The 24,483-nt window shown below is 57.9% G+C and overlaps 1 protein-coding gene across 3 annotated transcripts; it reads right to left on the bottom strand.

Moving 5' to 3' along the window:
- Window positions 1–869: 869 nt before the first annotated feature.
- NDST1 (N-deacetylase and N-sulfotransferase 1) lies at window positions 870–22,932 on the bottom strand. Of its 3 annotated transcripts, none has more exons than XM_075056579.1 (15): window positions 22,812–22,932; window positions 10,259–11,173; window positions 9,178–9,660; window positions 8,882–8,969; window positions 8,499–8,653; window positions 7,185–7,370; window positions 6,673–6,801; window positions 6,314–6,496; window positions 5,983–6,079; window positions 5,705–5,828; window positions 5,053–5,227; window positions 4,627–4,797; window positions 3,654–3,763; window positions 2,662–2,764; window positions 870–2,548 (listed from the first exon to the last, which is right to left on the bottom strand). In XM_075056579.1, exons 2-15 carry the CDS (start codon window positions 10,766–10,768, stop codon window positions 2,429–2,431), a joined length of 2,634 nt encoding a protein of 877 aa, XP_074912680.1. In that variant the 5' UTR covers window positions 10,769–11,173; window positions 22,812–22,932; the 3' UTR covers window positions 870–2,428. The 3 variants fall into 3 exon arrangements, with proteins under 3 accessions (XP_074912680.1, XP_074912683.1, XP_074912681.1); XM_075056582.1 differs by lacking the exon at window positions 22,812–22,932 and adding an exon at window positions 15,978–15,997; XM_075056580.1 differs by lacking the exon at window positions 22,812–22,932 and adding an exon at window positions 15,215–15,256.
- Between the last annotated feature and the right edge of the window lie 1,551 nt (window positions 22,933–24,483).

Raw genomic sequence — 24,483 nt, 5'->3', positions numbered from 1 at the left:
CCTCCCGGGCACCTCAGGGCCATTGCATAGGGCTGAGCTGTGCTCCTGGCCCTCTTAATTAAGCAATTAACTCAGGGTCAAGCTGGGCAGCAGCTGGTCCCACCTGTGGCAGCCCAGCCGAGCTGGGAGGGTGGCACATCACCCAGGGCTGGATGGGGACGATGGGGGCTGGTGGCCAGCCCCGGGCACAGCGAGCTGGGGGACACCGGGAAGGGAACCACAGAGTAACGGTGTAGGGTGCATAGCCTGGCTTTGCTCCAGTAGGGCCAAAAATTAAAAGCCTCCTTGCCCAGGCAGGCAGCCCCAGGGGTGTGGGCAGGCAGGCAGCCCACAGCTCTCCCCTTTGCAGCCCCCTCTCCTCCATCCGACGGCTCCTGCCGCACCGCACATCGTTTGTCACTCCGACAGGTTCAAACAAACCCGGCTGGGATTAATTAGGCTCCGTCTTCGTTTCCTCCAGCACTTTGCAGGGGCCAGGCTGCGGAAGGCGGTGGGGAGGCAGCAGGCAGGCAGGCTCTGGCAGGCAAGGACTGGCTAATAGGGCAGGGGGGAGAAGGCAAGCGGGGAACCCCCCGGGCCCCCCCCAGATCTCTGCCCCAGTGCTAACACAGTCGGGGCTGGATGCTGTCCCAGCCGACGGCAGGCCCCATCCCGGGAACACGAGGCCGCGGGCGGCTGTGCAGCGTGGCCGGATCCAGGACTAGACGGCTGCTGCCACCTCGTGCACAGAGGGCTGCTCCCACACACCCCCTCTTCCTCCCCGAATCCCCCCAAAAGATGGGCCCAAAAGCCCCCAAAGGCAGACGGGACCCCTGGGGAGGAGGACTGGATCCTGCCAGCGCAGAGAGAAACAGGCAACAACCAGCAAGTAAAACCAGAGCCCCCCGATTTATTAGCAGTTGGTTCAACAGGACCTTACACCAGCACCCGGGAGCCTCTCCCAACACATCCCCACGGAGGGGCAGAGAGGAGGTGCAGCCCCCCGCGGTCCCACGCACAGCAACAGGGGCTCCTGCTAAAATAACCGGGTGGGAACCCCCGCAGCCAGCGGGGCCCCTCCATCACCCAGGGTGAAACGCTGCGTTCCCCCCCCACTGCCCTGGCCCCGCTCTGGAGGCGAGGGCAGCATCCCAGGTACCACATCCACCTCCGGCGGCAACCGCTGCCATCCCGCACCCTGCGGAGCAGCTCCATCCGAGGGGAAATTTGGGCCTTTATCCTGGTAAACCCACGATGGCTCAGTCTCGTTTGCCAGCCCCGGCAGCAAAACCCAGGGGACACGGCAGGGCGCGGGAGAGGCAGAGCCGGGGCTGCAGCTCTGTACGGCACCACCGGTATAAAGACACATCGCCGGCCGGGAAACCGTCCCCCATTTCCCCACTGACCTTCGTCCACATCACATGTAACAACCAAAGAGACCACGTAAAACCCTCGGGGTTTAGGTACAAATTCTGGCACCGAAGAAAAACAACCCCCTGCAAAATGGGAACCAAACCAACCCCACCCCCCACCCCAACATTATTAAAATACTTTCGCTTTTAATATTCAAGAGGTTTGAAGTTTCAGCAGCCTTCCAATTGCCGTTATCCCAACGTCCACCCTGTCCCCGAGGGCCGGTTCTCCTCCGTGCCAGGGGACGCCGGACACCGCTCGGCTTTACCACAGGAAACACCACGCGTGTACAAGATCGCAGGGTGGGCTTGGGGGGACGGGAGAGCACCGGGGAGCGTGCTGGGGCCAGCATACCAGGGCCAGCACACCGGCCCCTTCTCCTGCTCGGTCACAGTCCCACCGCGCTGCCCACGGAGGGGGAGCAAGAGGTTGAGGAGCTTGAAAATGAACGGAGATGACAAAAGAAATCATGCCCGAGTCTTTGAAAGAAAAATCCGTCTTGTTCGCAGCTTTTCCAAGGAGGTGTCGGGGGAATCCAGCAAACTCTCCTGTTCCCTGCCATGGGGCTGATGGCAGGAATGGGTCTGGGTCCTTCTGTGCTTTGGGTCTCCACCAGCTCCGTTCCTCTGCTCCAGCTCAGCAAAGTCACCTCCAGCGTGCCCAGAGCAGCTCCTCCACCCTCAGACCAGGAGGTGAGGGACGGCTCTGCTGCAGCCCTCAGGCCCAGGGGAGTTGGAGCCCATTTTGGGCAAAGAAAGGGGGAATTTGTGCCACTTCCCCATGTCGGAGTGGGGCAGGAAGGGACCTCACCGACAGGCCCGGAAATTAAAAGGGAAAAATAAAATGAAAGAGAAACGGGTATGGGGTATGCAGCGCAGGGATCGCAGAGTCAGGCCGCTGCTCGGGCAGCCTCCGGCACAGCCCTCCGCTCCTGGGGGTCCCCTCCAAGGCAGCGGCCGGGTATTGCTGAGGAAGGTCCCGCTGGGTGCAGGGGTCAGCCCCGCTCAGGTATTGCTGGGTGGGCAGCGGGTGGCAGCTACCTGGTGCTCTGCAGCTCCTCCCGCAGCCAGGTGGGCAGCGTCTGCCCCATTTTGTACAGGAGCTTAGAGAGCTCTATGTTGTGGTCCCTGTAATAGTCCCGCAGGAAGGCGCGCGACTGCAACAGGAAAACAGAAAGGAGGGTCAGGGGGACCAGCCCTGAGCCCACTGCCCCGACACAGCCCCCTGGCCCTGCTCGGGACTGTCCCAGGAGGCTTTCTGCATACTCACATCCGAATCCATCTCGGGGTACTTCCTTCCTTTGCTCTTTCCCAAGCATTTCGTTTTCCCTCCATCCAGAAGCTGACACCAGAATCCTTTCTTTGGATCGAACCTGTGAAGTGAGAGCTCTGCCTCACCCCTCTTGTCCCCGCACACCTTCCACAGTCAAGCACGCTGCCCAACAAGCCCCGCTGCTGCCCAGCCCTGCACAGGGGCACTTCTCCACCTCTTCTTAATCCGCAGCCCAGCTAACATCTTGTTATCGACCCCCTGGTACAACAGGTTCCCCGTGCAGCCACACAATAAGCAGCCTGCCAAGGTTCATTCATCACTGCATCACCCTGCTGAGGGAGCACGGGGGTTGATGTGGGTTTATTATTTTCTGCAGCACCTTCAGCCCTGGATGCCCTCAAGAGCCCCACAGCACCTGGGTGCAGACTCAGAGTGGCCACGTATATAGGCAAGCCCTGTGCAGAGGTAAATTATTATTTTTCTAGGAGCTCTGGAGGCTCCTGCTTCCCACGGTGGGCTTTAATGTCTGGAAGGCTCAGAGCAAGCTGACACCTGTGGAGGTGCCACACGGCCAGCACCAAGAGCTGCTCTCTGCAATGTGTGCACGAGAAGCTGAGGTGCCAGGGCTCAGCACTGTCACATGCGGCACAAATGCATGCCTGAACTCTGCTCCAGGAGCCCAGAGCTGCTCCTGAGCTGCCCAGAGTGACACCACCATCCCTGGTGCGGTGTCTGGATAAGCATGGCAAAGCGGGGTGCTTGTTTGAACACTATTTCTGATTGCAGCTACCCCAGTGTAGGTTGCAGCAATGAGGAGCTGCTGTTCGGCCTCAGGTAAAACCCTGGTCTCATAAAAACCAGCAGCAGCTCTGCGGTGAGCCCCGGGGCTGGGGGCTGCCTCGGCACAGTGCTGGGTGTCCCCAGGGGCAACCCACTGCACTGGGAGCAACAGCAGGTTGGAGGAAGGAGAAGCTCAGGGAAGGACTCACGCCAGGGTCTTGTGATAATCGATGAAGTTGGTCACGCCGAGAAATTTCTGGACCGTCTCCATCACTTTGGCAGGTTCCGTTCGGAGCAGCTTGCCATCCAGGACCAGGATCTGCAAGGAGCAAGGCAGGGCGGTGAGGTGCCGCTGGCTCCCAGCCCTGCTCTCCTGGGATGCAACAACTCCTTCACCACACCTTTTGCCATCTTGGAGCCAAATTTGCCACCAGCCTGTGCAGGGTCCCCTTTTGAATGCTAACATCCCCCTGTGTTCACTTACACTGGGTGCTGGAAAACGGAATGCAAATAAAAGTCTGGGCCAGGATCCATTCAAGGCAACATCAGAGCTTCGGCTCAGCACTGCCCAACCCATGGCCAGCCAGGATTGCATTACAGCAATTACACCAGCCGCAGACAACTAATAGACTTTATAAGGTTAAATGATGGTGGAAAAATCATTCAGGGACTGAGCCTGTAGATGGCCAGCAGCGCTCCACTGTGCGGGTCACAGCAGGGCTGGCATCCGGCCCCCATTTCCCCTGGAGGCAGCTTGAACCATGGGCAGCTTTGCCTGCTATTTTTGTCCTGCTTCGATGCCGTGGTAACACCAGTCAGGGCAGCCCCGTGGGGTTTTGTGGTCAAGAGTACCCCTGCAGAGTTACCCACAGCCCTCCACCCTGCGGCCTCCTTTCAACCCTGCTTTGCCAGAGGACTGGCACAAGGACATCTTAGTGCATTATTCGTCACCAACCTCACACTACAAGGGTTTCCTTCTTCCACAATATCTCCCCTCTGGCCCTTCTCCAAGTACTTTTACTCTTCCCCCCATGGTTTTTAGGGTATAAGAAAAGCAGCTCCCATGGGAGCACCCTCACAGCTGACTTTGGACCCAAGCTCTCTTCCTGCCACATCCTTGCTTGGGTAAGGGGGGCTCCCCAGGGTGCTGCCACTGTAGGAGTGGGGTGCTCCCATCCCTACCTGGTTGGCATGGTAGCTGTTCAGCCAGCGCTCGATGTGGGTGGCGTACCAGCCTGGCACCAGGCAGCGGTTCTGCAGGGTCCGGAGCTTCGGAGCAGCCTCGGGTCCAGCCGTTATCACCTCGTGGAAGGTGTATTTCAGGGCAACTGGGTCGTCATGAGCTCGCTGGTGCTGTCAGGCACGAGCGAGGCAGGTTTGTTCCTGGGGCAACCCAAATCCTGGGCTGCCCACCAGGCACTGCAGCTCCCAGCCCGCCATGCCGTGTGCTCACATGTCTTGTTCAGCCAAAAAGTGCAGCACCCGCAGCCACCCCACCTCCCAAACCAAGCTGTCGGAGGGAAGCCCCTGGCCCAAGGGAAGATGGAAGGCTCACACTGCCCCACGGGGCTGCCCAAGCCAGGGAAGAGGCAGAGGCAGGCAGCTCACCTGATACCAGGAGTAGGCTCGATCTGCAGGGTTGATGAGGATGGTGATGACTTTGGCCTTGGAGAGCAGGGCTGCGGCTCGCCGGGGAGCCACTTCTGAGTCAAAGTAGTTGGCACTTTTCTCGAAGTAGAAATCAGACGTGGTGTTGGAGGGGATGGGGAAGAACTCCATGTACCTGGGGGAGGCAAAGCGTGAGGCAGGCAGATGGGCACCACGAGATGTCCCTGGCAGCCCCCCTTGCAGGTGACATCTCAAACACTCTGTACCACGCACTAACACTGCAGAGTCCCCCCAGTCTGAAATGCTGCCTGGGGCTCCACAATCCCCTCCGGCCATTCTGGAGGCCCAGGCCTCACCAGATTCCCCAGGGGGTAGCAGATGCACACAAGCCCAGCTTCTGCCAAGGGCACTTTTGAGTCCTGACAAGTGTCCTTTGCCTTACAGACAACACCTCAGGGATAAACCACGGTGGTATGATGGCCTGAAGGCACAGGGCAGAGCCCGTGCAGGATTCGTCCCACCCTGCAGCACCCAAGTGCCCCTGCCAAGAGCCCGGCAGTTGCAAGGCTGACGGGAAACCCCACGGCACTGCTGCTCCTGTTCCCGAAGGAACTGGCGCTCCCAGCTTAGCCCCCGCAGCACGGAGACCTACCAGTCGATGCCCTTGTGATAGTTGTGACCGTTGAAGAACTGTATCTCCTCAAAGGTCTCTGAGCTGGGGTAGTTGCTGCTCAGGTCTGGGTGCATCCCCAAGAAGAGATAAAGGGCAGTTGTTCCTTTGGACAGACAGAAAGCGAGAGCTGACTTGGGTCAAACCTCCCTCTGGGCTCTGCTTCAGGGCAGGACGGCTGAGAGAGGCTTTTTGGGGGTGTGGGTGGGACCTGGCAAGCCTGCTGGCATGCTCACGGCACTGAGGGTGAAGGGAAGCACCTGTTTTTTGAGGCCCAATGATAAGAAGCTTTGGGAATCGGTCACAGGTCTTTTCTTTGGACCAAATGTCTTTGTGCCGTTTGTCTTCACAGGGATCCTGAAACACAGGGAGGGGAGGATTATAGATAGGGCAACCTGGATGGGACCGCACACCGCTGCTCAGCCCACTCCAGCCCGAGCAGACATGCAGGGAGACCATACTGCTCAGCAAGCAGGGCAAAGCCTGGGGTTATTTCCAGCTCTACAGGGCAAACTCCTTCCTGGCACTGCACACAGAACCACAGAGAGGAGAAACACCCGCTGTTCCCCCCATTCCAGGCACAGGAGGTACCTGCCACAACGGGTCCTTCTCCTCAGAGAAGATCTGGAAGTATTTCTGTGCCAGCTGCACAGGTGGCAACGTCTGGAGCTTCAAGTTGGTCCAGGAGTTGAGGAAGCGGACCAGGTGCTTGAAGGTGTACAAACCCAGGCGGTCGTTGCCGTAATTGGACAGATGTGTCATGAAGATGCTGATCTGAAATGGAGAGGACAGAGCAGGGGTTAGCAGAGCCTCCCCTGGCAGCTGTCCCATGCAGATGGCTCACATCCTGGCTGAGGACATCAGGGACATCTCCCACGGCAGCGCTGGGAGACAGGTCTGCAAGAGATGCCTGTCCGTCCGTCCCCAGGCAGCCAGATGGCAGTACTCACAGGGTTGAGGAGCACCGTCAGAAACAGTTCACCACCGTTGATGATTTTGTCCAGCTCACTGGAGCCACCGGGGTACTCGTTGTAGAAGATAGTGTGCGTGAAGAGGCCACAGGTTTGCCGGGGGAGTACCTGGGGCAAGAGAAAGGTATGGATGGAGCAGGTGGAGGAGCCAGGGCAATGAAACGGCCACAAAACCTCCTCCAGGCACCCAGGGCTGAGTTCCCTTCTCCTCCCCAATTAAAAAGGGGTCCTCAAGCCCTCAGAGGTCAGGACTAGCTCCACTGCCCCTCATCATCCTCGACTTGAATCCTGCTACCCACAAGGGATCTAGGTGGACAGACGGAGAAGCCAAAAATTGTCCTCACATGAGCTTCCCCCATGCAGGATGAGCAGAGGGCACAGCCCCCTCAAATCAAAGCATCCGAGCTGCCCAGAAACCATCCACCGAGGTCCTGGGATTCGGTGGAGGAGGCAGAGGAGAGAAGCACCAGATATAAAGCCTGGCCACCTACCATGATGCCATTGTGGATGAAGCCACGGCGATAGCGAGCAGGTTTCAGGTGGGGGTACTCCTCCGTGCTCGTCACTTTGATTGACCAAACCTGCTTCCAAGCTTCATACAACTGCACATGGACGGGGTACACACCCGAGTGGTGGGGGGCCACAGCATACCCCATATCAGTGGGGATACCATGCTCCTGCAGAGAAGAGAGCGGGGCGCGAGTGACTGTGAAGACCCCAAAACCACGTCCCAAACCAATCTCTCCCCAGCGGACTGCCCATTCCCAACTACAAATTGTCTATTCGTGCCTCTGGAGAGCAACCAGGCCAGGGTTGTGCCCACACATCCTCTCCTAACCAGGGCTGTCTCCATGAAAGGGAGCCCAGGAGCAGATGTGCTGGGTGGACACTCGCTCCTCTGCTTCACGTGGACCATCCTCATCCTTGCCATTTCTGCTGTCACCAACAAAACAACAGCAGCAAAGCTTTTCTGTGGATAACGAGGAGATACATCTATACAGGACTATAAATTGGTTTATATCAGTAGATATAAAACAGCCTGGAAATTCTAAGCTTGACAACTGCCCATCCCAAATAGGGTTGGTCTGGTCTCTCTCTAATTAAGCACCTCAAATTATCAGACAATGAATTCAAGTTAGCCTGAAGATCCCTCTCTTAGGCCATAGGACCCAATTATTACTACCGGGTCTGGCTTTACTCGTTTGGATTCAAGACAGCTGTGAGAAAACCAATCACAACATGATCTGGTCTCAATGCTGGCTTTATCAGGGCCACATAAAGAGGATGGACAACCCCTTACCAAGCTGAAGGTCGGAGCCTGCCTTTATAAACCAAACATGTCCCAGACAGCTCGGCCTGCAGAGGGAGTTTCCATGAGCTGGAGCCTCCCGGCACACGGCCACCACTCCAGGATCCCACATCATTGCCCAGCACAACAGCAAACTGTGCCAGGCTGAGCACCCAACCCGCATCCCCCTGGATTGGACCTCTGCATCCCCCACAGTGCCAGGCCGGTCGGGCATGGCTGCAATGCACAGACGATGTCTCCCCTCAAACAGGCACCAGGGCAGCTCGGTGCCACAGCAGCAAGTTGGCTGGAGCAGATAAATCCATTTGCTCCAGGTACTAGCCTATAAATGGATTTACCTGCCCAGCTGCAATGTGGGGGACAAGACTTAATGTCACCAGGTCCCTTTGCTCCAGCAAGCAGAGACCGTCACCTGGGTCCCCCGGGAAGCCTCTTCGCCCCCCTCCTCCCATCCTCCCCCCACCATGAGCACTCCCACCGGCGGCATCTTACTCACGACAGCGAATTTCTTGTTTAAGGTCATCTGCTCGGCAAGAACCGACTGGTTGTGGAAGAGGTGGGGCTGCATGTGGCTCCACATGTGGGGGAACCACCAGAACTCCCTCACGTAGGACAGCAGCAGGTCGTCGCCTTCGTCCTCAGCATCGGTACCTGCGGGCATGATGCTCGCTGTCACCACCGGGCACACGGAGCCATGTGTGAGCAGCCGGGGCAGAGGGAGGGGGAGCCCCTCTCAGTGACTAGGTGATGGGGGGCAGCAGGGTGGGATGCCCAAGGACCCTCCTGCAGCCCCAGCTTCGGCCTCTTTGAGCACTGGTTTGTGCCTCAACACCAGCCATATGGCACCAACACGCAAAGCGATGCCCTTGCCCTCCTCACCCGTGTGGAAGAATTTCCCTGAGTATCCCAGGTTGAAGGTGAAGTTCGGGATGTGGGTGCGCAGCTCGTTCTGCGTGTCAAACAGCGCCTGGGAGAGTGGGAGAGAAAGCAAGATGTCCTCAGCACGTGGCCACGGGGACAGCTGCCACACCAGGGTGAGGACCCATGTCCCTGAGAGCTTCGTGGAGGGGCTCCCATGGGGCCAGGAAAGCTCATCCCTGGAGCATCCCAGAGCAGGTACAAGCACCCAGCCCCACACATCCTCTGCCCACCCAGCCAGGACATCACAGCCGCACCTTGACATCTTCCACCTTCATGCGTGTGCCCTCCTTGCCAACAAAGATGTCGTCAATGTCCACCAGAATGTAGCGGTCCAGGGGCAGGGAGAGCCTCTTGCCCGTCAGGAAGGAGACAGAGTCCACGAAGACGAGCTTGTGCAGCCAGAAGTTGAGGTTGTTGCCAAAAAGCACCCTCTGGATGCCGTCGTGAAGGCCCAGGTCCTGCATCACGGTGGTGTGCAGCGCCGCATCCACGCTCATGTGCGGGATGGACTCGGCTGACTTGGTCTTAGCCAGGAGGACCGGCTCGTAAGTGGAGTGGTTGGACTGGAAGACGGTCCAGTCCTCCCCGGGGAGCACGCCCTTCTCCACCTCGCTGGGACGCGTGATGTACAGCAGGGGCGACTTGGGGTTGATGCTGCAGTCCTTCAGCGCCAGGTTGGAGTGGAGGAAGAGGGGGAAGCCCTTCAGCTGGGCGCTCAGCAGGCTATTCTCGTTGGCCTGCATGGGGGAAAACGGGGCTAAAGGAGACAGGACGCTGGGGACGAGTGCCCAGACTGGCTGTGCAGGCAGGGGGGACCGTCAGCCATGGCGAGGGGGAAGGCGGCTCACTACCCCCTGAGATCCGAGTGCCAGGTCCCCCTCCTTCCTCTCCTGAGCATGGGGTGCCCTTGTCCCCCTCGCACACTCAATTCTGCTCACATCCAACATGCAAAGCCCCCTGGGGCTGCGAGCCCTAGGCAGGAGAAGGGCAGGGGGCTGCCAAGCAAAATACCTGCTCATGCTTGTGGCGAACCCCAGCAAGGGTCACTGCTGGAAAACAGGATGCTAAAAGCAACTGGACTGATCCCAGAGGTGTGTTTTTACCCCCAAAACACCCAGGGGCCACACAGCCCTTCCAGAAGGAGAGGATTAAGATGGTGCCCTCTGCTAGAAGCCTGTGCCCCATGCCAGGCTACAGGCTGGGTCCACATCAACTCAGGCTGCTTGCAGAAAGCAAGGGGAGGGCAAAGTCCCTGCAGGGCAGCAAGACCCCAGAGCCCCCCGCTTACACCCAGCCTGGCCGTGGGGTCTCAGCTCGCCCTGCGCACCCCCTTACCTTGAAGAAGCCAATGATGCCCACGCCATACTCCACACAGTATTTGTCCAGTAGCTCCCGATTCCAGGCATCCAGGTTGACATACTTGAGGATGTTCTCGTAGATGATGAGCGCAAAGCGTCCCCGGTCCTTGTCGGTCAGCGTGGGCATGTCCCCCTTCCCCGGGGCAATCTCTGTCCTGTATTTGAAGCGGCTTGACTCCAAAATGGCCACGATCTCCTGGCCAAGCTGGGAGTAGAGACTCTCCACGAAGACCAACACCAAGGGGTCCGTGCGGGAGGAGTCGGCCACCTTGAGGGTCTTCAGCGGCAGCAAGCGGGAAGGGGCGACCTTAGGCTCATCACAGTCCGGCCCCACCACGTCCCCGGAGGGCTCCAAGCCCCTTTTCCACCCATATAAATAATACGCAGAGACGAAAACACTGAGCAGACAGAAGGCGAAGAGCAGGAGCAACACCACCTGCGGAGAGAGCTGCCGGATACCCCGCCGGGCCCTGGCCAGCACAGTCATCCTTGCATCCGCAGGGCGAGGTGGGGCCCCTCTCCCCTGCCCACCCCCTCCCCTCGGGAGCCCCGGGGAGGGGAAGAAGCAACCAACCAACCAAAAAAAAAAAAAATAGGCAAAATAAAATTGAATACTACTAATAAATTAAAATACTAGCAGGCCGCCTGTGCAGGCTCTCTGCCCTCCAGCAGTCCGGCGTCCCTCGCCGTCCGCTTCATGTCACCATGGCAGACGCACCGAGAGTCCCCTCGCCGAGCCGAAATCCCCGCGGTGGCGGCAGCGCCGGCAGCAGCGGCCCCATGGCCTCAGCAGGGCGAGGGGGCGGCGGGCGGCCTTGGCGCAGCTCGTGGCGGGCGGGCGGGCATGGCGGCTCCCCGAGGTGCCCCCGGTCCCCTGGATCCGCGCGGCGCCCTGCGAGAGAGAGGCAGGGTGAGCGGGGAGCGGACGGTGTCGGTACCAACGCCGTCGCTTTTATTTACGCCGGCGCGGCGGCCCTGGCGGATGCCTCGTCGAGCTCGCCGGCGTGCCGGAGCTTGCCGCGAGAGCACCGCGAGCTCCTGACGGTGCCGGGGATGGGGCGGGAGCGCAGCGCGCACGCGTGCCGTGGGATTCCGGCTGCGGCGTGCGCCTGGAGTGCAGCACCAGCACCGGGGTGCTATGGAGAGTCCCCGTTGCTCAAAGCAGCCAGAGAAACAGCCCCGCTCCTCCTGTTTGCCCAGCGGGAGCCAGGCTGCAGCGAGGAGAATGGGGGTGTGGGGGTCCGAGCCCCCCATCGCCCAGCCCGGCTGGCAGGGAGGGACACGGGCAGCTGGCCAACTGGGCGGCACGAGGCCGAGCTGGGAGCCGCCAGCCAAGGTCACCGAGACTGGCATGCAGGAGTGCCTACATGGAGCTGAAGAGACCTTGGGAATATTTTTTTTCCCTTCCCTGTGAAAGAACTAATTGAAAAAAGAAAAGAAAGGAAAAAAAAAAGGATGGGCACCACTTGCTGGGAAGTAAAGCCGCCCCGGCAGGGGGGACACTGATGCGGCCAGTGTGTTTAAGGAAAAAATAAATGTGTTGGCACAGTGGCTCACAGCACTGTCCCCAAACTCACCACCAGCGATGGGGACAAGGGCAGGAGTCCCTGCTCCTCCCCGGGAGAGCTCCCTGTGCCCCACTGGCACCGCAGCTGAGCGCCTGCCCTACAGACACCAGCCGGGCAAGTAACGGGATTAAACGTGGCCGGCTGAACGGTACCATGGATTAGAGGCTGGGGCTTGGCAGGGTAATCCTGTCATCCCTGCCCTTCCCTGCAGCGAGCCCCGCTCAGGCCCTGCTTCCCAACCCTGCCAGCATGGCACTGCTTTTCCCAGGCCCCCGCAGACGCCACAGCAGCCAGCCTCCATCACTGTCTCCATCAGCCATGCCGGGTACGGCAGAGCACCTGGTTTTATTTATTTGTAATTTATCTCTGTGTACATGGATGATCTCCAGGCAGGACCAAGAGAGGATGCACCTTCACTCCTTGGCCCCCCGAGATGTGTCCTGCCCCAACTCACTCTTTCCTCCCCTCCAGCGGGGCTGGGCCTTCAGCATCCCCAGGAGAACACTCCTGCTGAGGTACTGGAGCAGGGCACTTCTCCAGGTCCGAAGGGAGAAGCACACGGGGACATTGATTTTAGGGATGTGCCCGTGCAGAGGGAGGGTCCCCTGCCCAGGTACAATCCCTAGGGATGCGGAGAGCCAGGACCACATTTTCAAGCATCCTGGCCACGCCATCCCACTCTCCCTCCATTTCTTTCATCTTTTAGGAACGGTGGGTGCTGGCAGTTGCATTCCCATGGTGATGAGCAGGCAAGTGACAGCCAGTGGGTTTGATGCCAAGTCCTGGAGCCAGTGGCTGATGGGCAGGACCACATGTCCATCCTCGCACTACCCTCCACGAGACAGAGCAGATGGGAACAGGGCCCTGCACCTACATCACCTGCCATTTTCAAGGGGGCTTCATTAGTCCATCCTCTTCTAAGTGCTTTTAATTACAGTACTTAATGATCAGGCTTTGGAGACAGCATCTCCAGGCAGACGCCGGCTGACTCTCCCCAGGGAGGTAGGCTGCCACGTCAAAGCACGAAGGCAATGCCTGCCCGGGCAGGGAGCCAGCGCCGGACCCCCGGAGCAGCCAGGTGTGAGCCGGGACCAGGGCAGGCAGCATCCCGCCCCACAAACCCGCCGCCGAGGCAGAAAGCAGGCAGGAATCCTGCTCTGCCGGTTCGCTGCCGGAGAAAACCCTGCACGGGGAGGATGCTGAGAGGTTTGGGCTGATGCTGTGGGGTGGGGATGCTCTGGCTCAGGGTTTTCCCCACACGAGTGGGTGCTGGCTGCATGCTGTCCAGCAAACCCCTGCACATCCCCAGCAGCAGTGGGAGAGCTGACAGCTCCGTGCCAGAGAAGGAAGCACGTTTAGGACCAAGAGAACAAAACAATTTCTCGAGACCAACAGCTTTTCTAAAACAAAAAGCGAAACAAGGTGGTAAAAGAAAAAAAAACCACAAGAGCTGGCAAGGTGACAGCCAGAGTCAAACTCCCTTTTAACCTGTTTTTTAGAAGCTGCTCAGGTGCCTTTTAAAACCACAGTAGTTATTTAAAAGGCACCAGCTGGAAATGTCAGCCCGAGTCCAACACACAGACCTCAGGCCCCCAGAAACACCATACGGCACCGGCGGGCTCCCATCGCACAGACAGGTGCTCAGCCACAGCCACATGTCAAGGACCACAGGAGAAAGAGCCCTGGAAAATGCTGTTTTCTGGTGGGTTTCTGAGCAAAGCCGTGGCCCAGGCTCCACTGGAGAAGAGGCTTGGCAAGGAGGCTTAGCCACAGTGCTCTTAATCCGGCCGCCCTGACAAACACAATCAGCATCCGAGCAGCTTTCCTGGCACAGCCGGGAGCCTGGAGCACCCGTGGGGCCGGATCTGATGCCGGGGCAGGCAGGGAGCACAACGGGTGGCCGGGGAAGCCCTTTACTATCAGCACTTCAAATCTGAGACAGCTGCAGGAGGAAGGGGAAGATGGTTTAAAAGCTTGTCTAAATCCACCCCCCGGTGTGGTTTTGGGGCTGTGGTTTCCCCCTGGCCAGAGTTATTGGCCACAAACACTCCCCAGGGAACCTCTGTACCCCAGAAAAGCAGAGGTGCACTGGAGGGGATGAAAGGGGATGAAACCGCCTCCGTCAGCGGCTTGCAGTGCTCTCCCTTTAACCTCCAGTGGGATTTTGCAGGGATGCAACGGGAGGATTAAATATAAGCAAGGAAGTGCAAGCAGACCCAAAGGAGAGAGGAGGGTCGGCAGTCCCAGCAGAGAACCACAGCAGGGTTTGAGTTATCGGAGGGGGTTGCAATAGGTGCGGCCACAGGTGCAAGCAGTGAAAATCAGGCAGTTCACAAGTCCCAGCTGTCAGGTAAATAAACTGCCCCAAGCCCAAGGATGGGAGGCGAGCTCAAAACCACGGGTATGACATGGCAAGAAATTGCTCATGCATCTCTCTTGCACCACTTTGGAAAGGGCTGCAAGGGAGGAAGCGAGCATCCACCTTCATGGCAAAGAGACCCCAAGACCTTGCATGTGCAAGGACCTCAACCCCTGACTCTAGTAGCTCATAGACCCCCAACACTCAACCCACAGAGATGGGGCCACATCCTAAACACCAGAGCCAGATAGGTCACCCTGCTCCTCTCCTGCCAGCACCCTTCGGGTGGGCACCTCTGCTCCTCGCTCCTCATCACCGCAGGGAGAGCCCCACCATGCTGGCATGGCTGGGTAATCACCTTGTCACCGCCCCAGCTCCACTTCTCCACGTAAGCCAGCCCTGGGGGTTAAGCCTGGATGGAGGAGGATTTAGAAGCAGGATGCTAAATTGCATCGCCCAGCTCAGCGATTTGCAATCGCTTCTGCTCACTCCAACGTTTCCCTTCCAGTATCCGACCACCGAAGGGCACGCAGCTGGCTCAGCCCCACTAACGCGTCTGCTTCATCTCCCACTCGGACATTTGATGGCAAAAGGCTACTGGAAGATCTAAATTCGGCCACGCTGAGACCTAGGTCCCCAGCGAGGTGACAGTGCTCAGCCCACCATGCCTGCTATCTCTCCCACACCTCACGCATCCTCGCCAGCATCCTCAGTGGTCACTACCTGGTGCCCTGCAGCCCCAGGAATCGCAGACTACCTATAAAGATGCACAAAAGGCAGCTGAATTATTATTAATAGGTTTAAGTTCCCTCTAGAGGGAATCCCCTTCATTCCACTGGTAATATTTAGAGGGCTGAAGATCTAAAACCACTGAGCTAAGCACGTCCTTAGAGAGGAGATTAATGCCACCATATTATTCAAGAGACAACTGCGAGCTTAAGACAGGGGAGCTTGCTTTGAAAATGAAAAAGTAACTAGCATGAAAATCCTGCCTTTAGACACCTACCTCAGCACTGCTGCCTTTATCAACTGAACGGCAGCGACCCAAACTGCAACTGGAAATACCTGCAAGGAGTTGGGAGTACTTTAGGATGGGCCCAAAGAGTCATGGACAGAGGCACAAGCTGTACGGAGATCCAGCTGCCTCCTGCCAGGCTGCAAACCCAGGCTGTCAGGGCAGGGGAGAGGGATGGGGAGCAGACGGAAAGGGGAAAATGAGCAGAAGGACAGAAATGAGCAGAAACGAGCTCACCCCGACCACCCGCTCTCACTGAGGCTGCCCGCGCACCACCGGTGCGGTTTTATAATGCCAGATAAGGAGCGTCTTAGCGGTAGATTACACGGGCTGCTTAAGCGCTTTGCAAACAGTAGTTACAACACATCAGGGAGAAAAACACCCCGCTGCTGGCAGGGGGACAGCCCCTGTGCCGCTTTCCTCAGGACACCGGTGCCCAAAAGGTGCAAAATTAAAGAAGGACAACGGCAGCCCCAGCAGCTACCCATGGGACAGGCAGGAACAGGCAGGGGCAGGCAGCCACTGGCACTGCTCCCACCCCAAACCCACCCAGCTCAGATTCTCCCCTCCATGCAGAGGCTGGATAGGAGCAAACACAAGGGAATACTGGGAAAATTTATCCCCGGTTTATTCAAGGTCTGGAGCATTTGCACCCCAGGAAGACTTCAGCAGGAAAATCCTCTCTTTACCTCAGCACATTTTTTAAGATCTGATTTATAAAGCCTGACCAGAAATGAGCAGTCGGAGCATCCACCTGGATTGCTGCTGCTGAACCAAGTTTCCCCTCGACACCTCGCTCCCCTCTGAAAATAAACCTCTGGCTCCGGCTGCCCACCACCTGCGTAGAAAAGAAACAAAGACGAGTGATGAGCCCAGTGAAAGTGGTCAAAGATCTTCACTTTTAAAAAGTTATTTTTGGCCAAAGCGCCTAGCTCTGGAAGAGACATTTTTCACCCAGAAAGCCCTGTTAGCACTTCAGTTTTACTGGAAAAGATAAAAGTAATATTTTTCTCAGGTTTTCTTCAAAAAAACAATCATGAAAATGGTTCTTTCCCTGCAGAGGGATGGAAAGGCAAGGTTCAATGTGAAGCAAATAGCTGCAAAGATTTGCTGAATTTTTAGGGGAGAAAAAACCCAAACAAAAAAACCCACACAAGACCCCAAAGAACTGGGTGAAGTTTCTGGAAGCCTGTGATTAAAACTTTTTCAGTGGCAGAGCAGCTGGCAAGACTGACTGATGGGGCTTTTAAGACCAGCTTTAGCAAACCCCACATCTTAACTCCACTCCCCAAGTGCTACCCCTGCTAACTCCTGTCTCCCAGCCCCTTCCCCAGCCCCAAGGTGCTGCAGCCCCCCAACAGCAAGGCTGTACAGAGGAACCCCCTGGGGACGTCACCCTATTTCTGATCCTTGAGGACCAGTGGCTGCCACCTCCTTTTTCCTCAGCACCCTGATCTTGAAAAGCACCTCTCCACACTCCCCCCACCATCTCTCAACACCCACATGAAATCAGCCTCCTCCATAAACTAGGCCAGCAATTAGCAGCAGTCATTAGCTTTCCTATGCCCCAAGGATGCCGGGCTGGATAACCGACCCCCCCGGCACCAATGGTCCCCAACACCATCCCAACCAAACACCCCGACACCCTGCAGCCAGGTTACAGTTCAGGCTGTGCCGCTGCCTCCCCCCAAAAAAAGCCAGAGCCCTTTGCAGGTAACTCCTCCTCACGGGTATTTTTTGCCCTTGAATCCTCGGGAACAGCCTCGCTCCAGAGAAAGCGGAGCTGGGGGAATTCTCCCAAACCTTAATTGAAAGAGGCGCTTAACGAGGAGAGTTTCTTTTGTCTGTTAATTGAAACAGGTTCTTACTGACAAAACTCTCCATGAATTTTAAGTGGGTTCGCAGGGGGGGGAAATCCACTCAATGAATCGGGTTTTCCTGCTTTGAAATGTGCCATGTCGGTTCCTGTGGCTCTCCAAGCGCCTGAGAGCCTTTCTGGATAAGCAGGGCCTGAATTCCAAGTATTTTAAAAAGAAAAAGGATGAGGGGAAAATAATCTCAAGTGAATTTTTACATTTTGCTGGAGCAGCAGCCTGTGCTCTCACCAACTGGTAGCATGAGGAATCCTACCCATAAAACCACTGACTGAAAACCCCTCAACACCACCTTTTGCTGCCTCCAACACTTTGCTTGGCCAGATTTTCCCCACAGAGATGCTGGTCCTGCCGCGAGCGCGAGGGTCACGCTTGATCATGGAGAGCAGCAATTCCCCCCCATGGCCATGGCAGCATTGCAAGCCCCACGGGACAGGCCAGCTGCTTCGTTTTCTTGACAGCTTCCCATTACGGGGAATTTGAAGTCGGAGTCAGTAGGAGAGCAGGTCCACCCCGCCACAGAAGAACTGCCAGCTGTTCTGGGGAGCGCAGGCTGCCCTGCTGAGTGCTAACCTGGCCCCAAAACAGCACTTTTGCAAAGCAGCATCCATAAAACCACAGCATGAACCAGCTCATGGAGAGCAACTGACACGCCGGCACCCGCATTCAGGAGAAATCCCTGCAAGGATGGAGCATTGCACGAGCTGCCCCCTCCTCCCAGGGGCTCCCAAGGATGCTCCTGCCAGATTGCATCCATCCTGCCTGATGCCCTGACGCTTTGCTGAGCCGCAGCTGACCTCCGCTTCCCTGCAGTCTGCCAGGACAGACCCCTCCAGGAGCCCAAAGCACCCAAGGGGCTGGGTGATCGCAGCCGGTATGGAATTAGAAGGTAAGCGCCTGCTGTGAGCATGAGCATGCTCCGGCGACGGCTCCTGGGCTGGCAGGTCCTTTGGGGAAGGGCCGGGCAGTGCACACTGACGCACGGGTGGGATGCTCCCGGGGCCAGCAGCTCCAAGGTCATGGCCGGGCCAGGCGGAGGTCAGATCTTTTATTAGACCAACGGACACAGTTGGAAAAACTGACACGTTTTGAGCACGCAGGCATTCCTCAGGTCCAAGAGCACATCTGTTTTTTCCTAAAGGTATTAGTTAGGCTAATAAAAGACATTACCTCTGCACGCAAACTTTGCCACCCTTAAAAAGTACCAGAGGCTGCAATGCTCACCAGCCCAGGGGACATGCAGAGAGCAGGAACAGGTGCAGAGCACAGGAGACACTTGCAAGATCTGTTTTGTTTTCACCCTCTAAGACACTGCTGGTAAAGCCCACGCTTGCCCCCAGCAAGCACAGCATCGGGGCTGCTGGCACCCAAGCTGCCTCTTGCCTCCCCTATTTCCAGATCTGTGTCTGAGATTGCACGAACCAAGTGGCACATCCACAGGAAGCCTGTTGCTTTAGTTTACCTGCTCCCAGGCTACAGCATCAGCCCTGTCCTCTCCTTCTCCTCTGCAGGGGCTCCAAGCAAAGCAAACGCTTGAGGAACCAACCTGCGATGCCCCACCTGCACCTCCATCCCAGCGCCGCACTGCCTGTCCCACACACACCAGCTCATGCTTTCAGCCGGTGAGAGCTAATAAACCACCGGTAACATCTGCTGCTTCACATCCCACCGGCCAGCTGGGCCAGGGGACCGCACCACTCCTGGCCTCTCTACCTGGGGACGTTCCCCACTCAGGTGGGCTCCCATGTTTCCACCCAGCCATCAGGCAAAGCATCACCATCCCAGGTACCACGCACAGCCTCCCTCCCTCCCAGCCTTGATCCCACTTTCCGATGTAAATCCATGAGGCCAGCAGTGCACCAGCACAACCAAGGGATGGATCGAGGCTGGTGGAGGAGATACAAAATGGCCCGAGCCATACATTTAGACTTCAGGCATCGATAGCATTTTGCAGCTGTATTTCAGGACTGTGCCATTAACACTTCTTAACGCATCCCTTTTTTTTAAGCTGCTAACACTGCTTCAGGCTCCAAGCCCTGGGGCTGCTGGGCTGTATAAGGCTGCGAAGAAGCAGAGGGTGGTCAAAAGGGAAGTGGGATACTCAGCAAGATGCTGACAAGTAGCTGGAAGGCATTGGGTTTTGCCGAGGCCAAGGCCAAGGCACTGGAGGCAGAGCCAAGAGAGCAGCAGGCTACCCCCCAAGGAGCAGGGACACACTGGGGGTTGTCATCTTTCCGGACCATACACAGAGCTGTCCCCATGTGGCAGAGGGAGCCTAGAAGGACACCCCTCGCTGTACATTCAACCCTCAACATGCTCAAGCCCAGAGAGACAGAAAACACTTCTTCCCGGCTTTACATCAGGGATGAGATTTCCATGATGCTTGGGGTTCCCCGCCAGAAGGGGGACAACAGGGCAGAGCCCCTGGGAGAGAGTCTCAGTCTCTCCAAGACAACCTGCATCTCCACGGTTTTGGACCAGACTGAACTCCGGGCACGCCCCTCGCACAAATACCAGGACAGCTCCTCCCAGGATATCCCACATTTAGGGATCTCTTGACCTTCCTAAACACCTCCAGGAAGGCTCGTGCCACCTGAAGGTAGTGCTGAGGATCTTGTCCCCTTCCCCAGGCAGAGGGCTGCAGCAAGGTCCTGCTGCTTTTGGGGAGGATGCAGCAACCGAGGCGCTCCCAACCCCAGCCCCCTCGTCACCCGGCCGGCAGTCACGTGTGGGATTTACGGCTCGATATTGATTCGTCTTCTGCAAGCTCTGCCATTACAGTCGGTGACTTTTGCAGGAAAACAACATGAATCATAAGCTACAGGCCGCCCTCTCCCCGCATCCGCGCTGTGTGACTCACCGAGCCCTTCCAGGGGTCCCGGTGTGAGGGCTGCCCTGCTCCTCCGCACCTGGGGACGGGCGCAGAGGCGGGGTGCAGGGGGCACCATCTCCCGTAGGCATTTGGGGACCGAGGCGTCACAGCCCCGGAGGTTTGTGAGGTGGTTTCCAAGAAAGCAGCATCACGATTTCCCTCCACCCGGGTCCTCCTACCCCTGTCGCAGGCTCCAAAGCCACTGGCACACGCATGACGATAGCACATTATAAAAACGCACAAAGCAATGCCACCACCTCGGCCAAAAACACCTAAGGAAGCCAAGGGGCAGTCCTGAGGCCCTGAAGTGCCTTCAAGAGCAGGGCTGGAAACATGGGTGAGATAGAGTGGAACTCCAGCCCTCCGTGGCCATGAAGCAATCGTGATATATAGGAACTTAGTATCTTGCTTCTCTCTCTGCCTTAAGTCCTCACCTCACTCTAGCAGGCTCTACCTCAACAGCCAAAAATAAAAAAACCAACTCAATAAGGTACATCTAGGAGGTGAAATCCCACAAAATCCTTTTTAAGCAAAGCCCTCCATGACCCTGCCCCAGAGCATGAACAGCCAAGAGAGCAGCTCCACCTCCAGCACCCAGCCAGAAGCCCCCAAGATGGGATGCTCGGTGGGACCACAGCCCTCTGTCCCTAGCTCAGGCACCCAGAGATACCCCTAAAATCAAACCTGGTTATAAAAGACTGCAGGCGGAGAGGGGCAGGCAGTGCCGGTGACACTCTGCAGCAGGGACACACTCAGCTGTGCCATACTTCACCATGACATGCTACTGAACAAAATATTAATCATTCCCTCTTCGTTCCAGCCTAGTTTTTGACTTGTGAGGCGTCTTTTTTCTTCTGTTTAAATTACCACCAACAGCGCATTAAATATGTCCTGTTCTAGAGTACTGACAGCGCCGTACAGAAAGAAAAGGGGAAAAAAACCCAAAACAACCTGTAATAAAAAGTCTGTTTGGCTGGGATGGGTTTTCCATCCCCACCCAAACACAACCAGACCAGACCCATCAGCTTCCCAAAGGCACAGGAAGCGGGAAAGGCTTTGCGTGCGTGAGCTTTACCGCCAGCATCTGTGCCCCGTGCCGGCAGCTCCAGGTTGGAAGGGAGGAATTTGGGGGCTGCAGCCGGCGGGGTGTCACAGCATGCACTGGGGCCAGGCGAGGTGACCGTGCGGGAAGGCTTGGGGACTGGCAGGACAGCACCGCGGGAGGTCCTGGCTTCCCCGCACCCATGCACAGATGCTCCAGGCATGGAGGGGTGTCGGGAAACACGAGCATCGCCATTGCTTTTGCCATCCTTGCTGAAAAGGAGCACTGACATGGGTGAAGGGAAGATGCTCGGCCATCCCGCCAGAGGCCAGCGAGGCTGGGGTTTTTTTCCTGCCGTATAAAGCCCCGCACGTTTTTTCTATTGTTTAATTTCCTTCTTCTCCACCCACGGCAAGTTCACTTAGAAGCAAGGAACTTATTTCCTACTGAATTCGTCCTGGTTGTTTTATTTGGAAAAGGACGACTTCCTCGGCCACGGTCCCCATGCGCAGCCGAGTGGAGCAGGCACAGGGCCGCTCGCCTCCCCATCTGCGCCAGCCCAGCCCCGGTAAAAAACACTATCAAGATTAAAGTAACAAAGATGCTGCTTTGCTGCAGGAAGAGCTGCTGTTTCAAGGCTGTCGGTGACAAAGGGGCATTACAAGGCGCCGGCTTCCCAACCCTGCGAGCACCGGTAGCGGGAAGAAGACCAGCCCCAGGGTGTGCTGCAGCAGCAGCAGCCGGCTGGGACCGCGGGAAGGGAGAGCCCCGGTGTTGGGATGCGATGGCAGTGCTGGGAGCGAGCACCAGCCTCGATGGGAAGCAAAGCCTTCCAGGCGATGCCGAAAGGTGGCCAAGCTGGCGCGGCTTCTGCATCGCCGGGCATCAGGGGCTGCCCCCATAAGCAGGGGACAGCCTGCCTGTGCAGCGGTGGAGGAAAAAAAACCAAAAGACTTGAGGGAAATAATAAATACACAGGTTATGCACGAGAGGCCCGGGAGTTCACCGGTGGCTGGGTAAATGCTCGGACCTCTTCCAGGAGGGGTGATAAGGTGCTTTACGGGGATCGCAGCCAGACCGGCCAAGCCCTGCCGCGCGGAAGGCGTGCACCACCAAACCGGCTCTCGGCCGCCCCGATCTCCTTCAAGCCCTTATTATTTTTAACTAACGCCACTCGCGCTCCTCCGGAGCGGGGACGCTTTAGGCCTGGCACCCCACGCCCTCGGTGCCCGGGCTGCAGCTCGGCCTCGACTTTCCCAGCGGCAGCCGGCACCCCCTGCCAGCTGCACCGCTCTGCCCGACGCCGAGGTGGGACACCCGGGCAGCGACGGGGCGAGGGCACCCCCCGACCACCCCTCCGGGGCTTCGTGTCCTCCTCCAGAGCCCCCCCACCCCACGCCGTGCAGCGCACCGGAGGAGGGATGGGTGGGACGATACGGGGAGGGGGATATGAGGCCCGATGGAGCCTCGGGGTGAGGTGGGCTCCGGCGCCGGACCCCTCGCTCCACCCCGGGCAGGCCCCGCCGGACCCCCGGCCGGCTTCTCCCGAGGGGGTCCGGGCACCGCGGGGACCTTGCCGAGGGGATGGGAGGGAGGGCGCGGGGGTTCAGCCGCTGTGCCCGAGAGTTGGGGGGAGGACGACGCCGAGAAGGGCGGCGGGGCCCGCTTCCCCCGCCCCAGCGGCGGTGCAAAGGCCCGGCGGGTCCCGGCCCGCGTTCCCGCGGTCGCCCTTTGTCTGCGCCGCCGCCTCCTCCTCCTCCTCCTCCTCCTCCTCCTCCTCCCGCCCCGGTCAGCCCCTACCTGCCTGCCCGGCCGGGCCGGCGCCGCTCCGCCAGGCCGCCGCCGCCGCCGCCGCCCGCGCCGCTCCGCTCGGCTCCGCCGGGCCCGGCCCCGCTCGGCGCGTCCCGCCCGCCGCCCCGGCCAGGCACCGCCTCCCCCTCCGCCCGGCACGGCCCGGGGAGCACCGCCTGCCCCGGGGAGGGCGCCGGGTGGCGGCAGAGACCGAAAACGAGGGGGCGGGGAGGGCTGCGTGTGTGTGTGTGTGTCCCCTTGCCCAGCACGGCTGCCTGGTCCTCGGCCCCCTCAGACCAGAGCCCCGTCGGGGCACGGGGGATGATGCCGTGCGATCGTCTCCCGACGGGAGGGCTCCTTCCATCCCCCCCGGGGCCTGGGGCACCGGGGATATCGACCCGGCGATGCTCCCACCAGGTCCCTGCTGTCCACGGCTGTTCTCCCGCGGGGTGTCCCGAAGGATAAGGCCCAGGCAGCAGGTTTGGGGTGCCAGGCTGATGTCTCCCAGAAAAGAGTCCTTTTGTCTTTCTCCCGACGTGCGCGGACACGCGCGCGCCCTTCGTGTCAGATTTTTGAAGCCAGTTAAGCCTGAGGTTGTCCCCCATCCTCCGCCCCAGCCGCAGAACCCGGGTGTGATTTCGGAGCGCCGGTACATCACATCGTTTCAGCTTTTCCGCCCTGACTCCAAGACAAGCTCAAGGTACGCATCTGAGCCACAGGCTGGCTGCCCCCTGACCTGCAACGCACACACACAAAATTCCCTTCATTCCTCAGAGAGGGGAAAAACAAGCTTAACACGGCTCAGCAGCTTCGCTCCTGCCCCTGCCCTCCTCGTGGAGGCTGACGGGGGCTCTGCTGGCATGCGGAGACACGCTCCGGTCCAGGAGAAGGGAGCCCACGTTAATCGCCAGCAAGAGCCGCCCGGGCCCGTCTCACCGCCTGCGTGAGAAGGGATGCAGTGCACGAAGAAGACCCCGCCAGGTTTCGTGTCCAGCCCACCCGGATGAGGTGCGGCAGAAGGTCTGTTGGGTTTGGTTTTGGCAGCCTGCTCTGGGAGAGCTTCCGACTTAACGGGAGGCGAGGAAGCAATTTCAATCAAATGAAACAGGCAGATAAACAAACAAAAAGAAAAGAAGAAAGGAAGTCGTAGGGAAGGAGACACAAAGAATTGCAGACAATTATGGCTGCAAATTTTCTAACGCACTCTGAAGCATTCATTGAAGTCAAAGACTTCTTATCCTTAAACATTTCAGTTCCCTCACAAGCCTTTTCTCTGAAGATCTCTGAATGTCTTGCATAGCCAAAGTTAGTGAAAGCTCAGAAAACAAAAAAGGGACAAACAGGAAGTTTTTCAACTGTGAACTGCTGTAAAGGGTATTAAAGGGATTTTTTTTTTCAGCCTTAAATGATTTGCAAACTCAGCCTGAAAATGTATCTCCACCGGGAACAGCTTTCTGAGGCCATGCTAACCTCCGTCAGAGCTTTAGCAGGGGAGATTCATGCACAAATCATTGAACAAAAAGCCAGCAATGAGTAATCAAAGGCACGCACCAAACTCCGAGGACAATCTGCAGAATCCACAATCTCCAGCGGTAAACTTTTCCACTGAATAATTACTTCTGAGAAAAAGGAATTTGTTGAATTCTTGGTCTGGCATTTGCTTATACATTTTTTCTAAAAG

Source organism: Buteo buteo, chromosome 24 (genome assembly GCF_964188355.1).
Source record: "Buteo buteo chromosome 24, bButBut1.hap1.1, whole genome shotgun sequence".
NCBI lineage: Eukaryota > Metazoa > Chordata > Aves > Accipitriformes > Accipitridae > Buteo > Buteo buteo.
The sequence above is the reverse complement of the archived record's forward strand: the minus strand, read 5'-3'. Positions and strand labels throughout refer to the sequence as shown.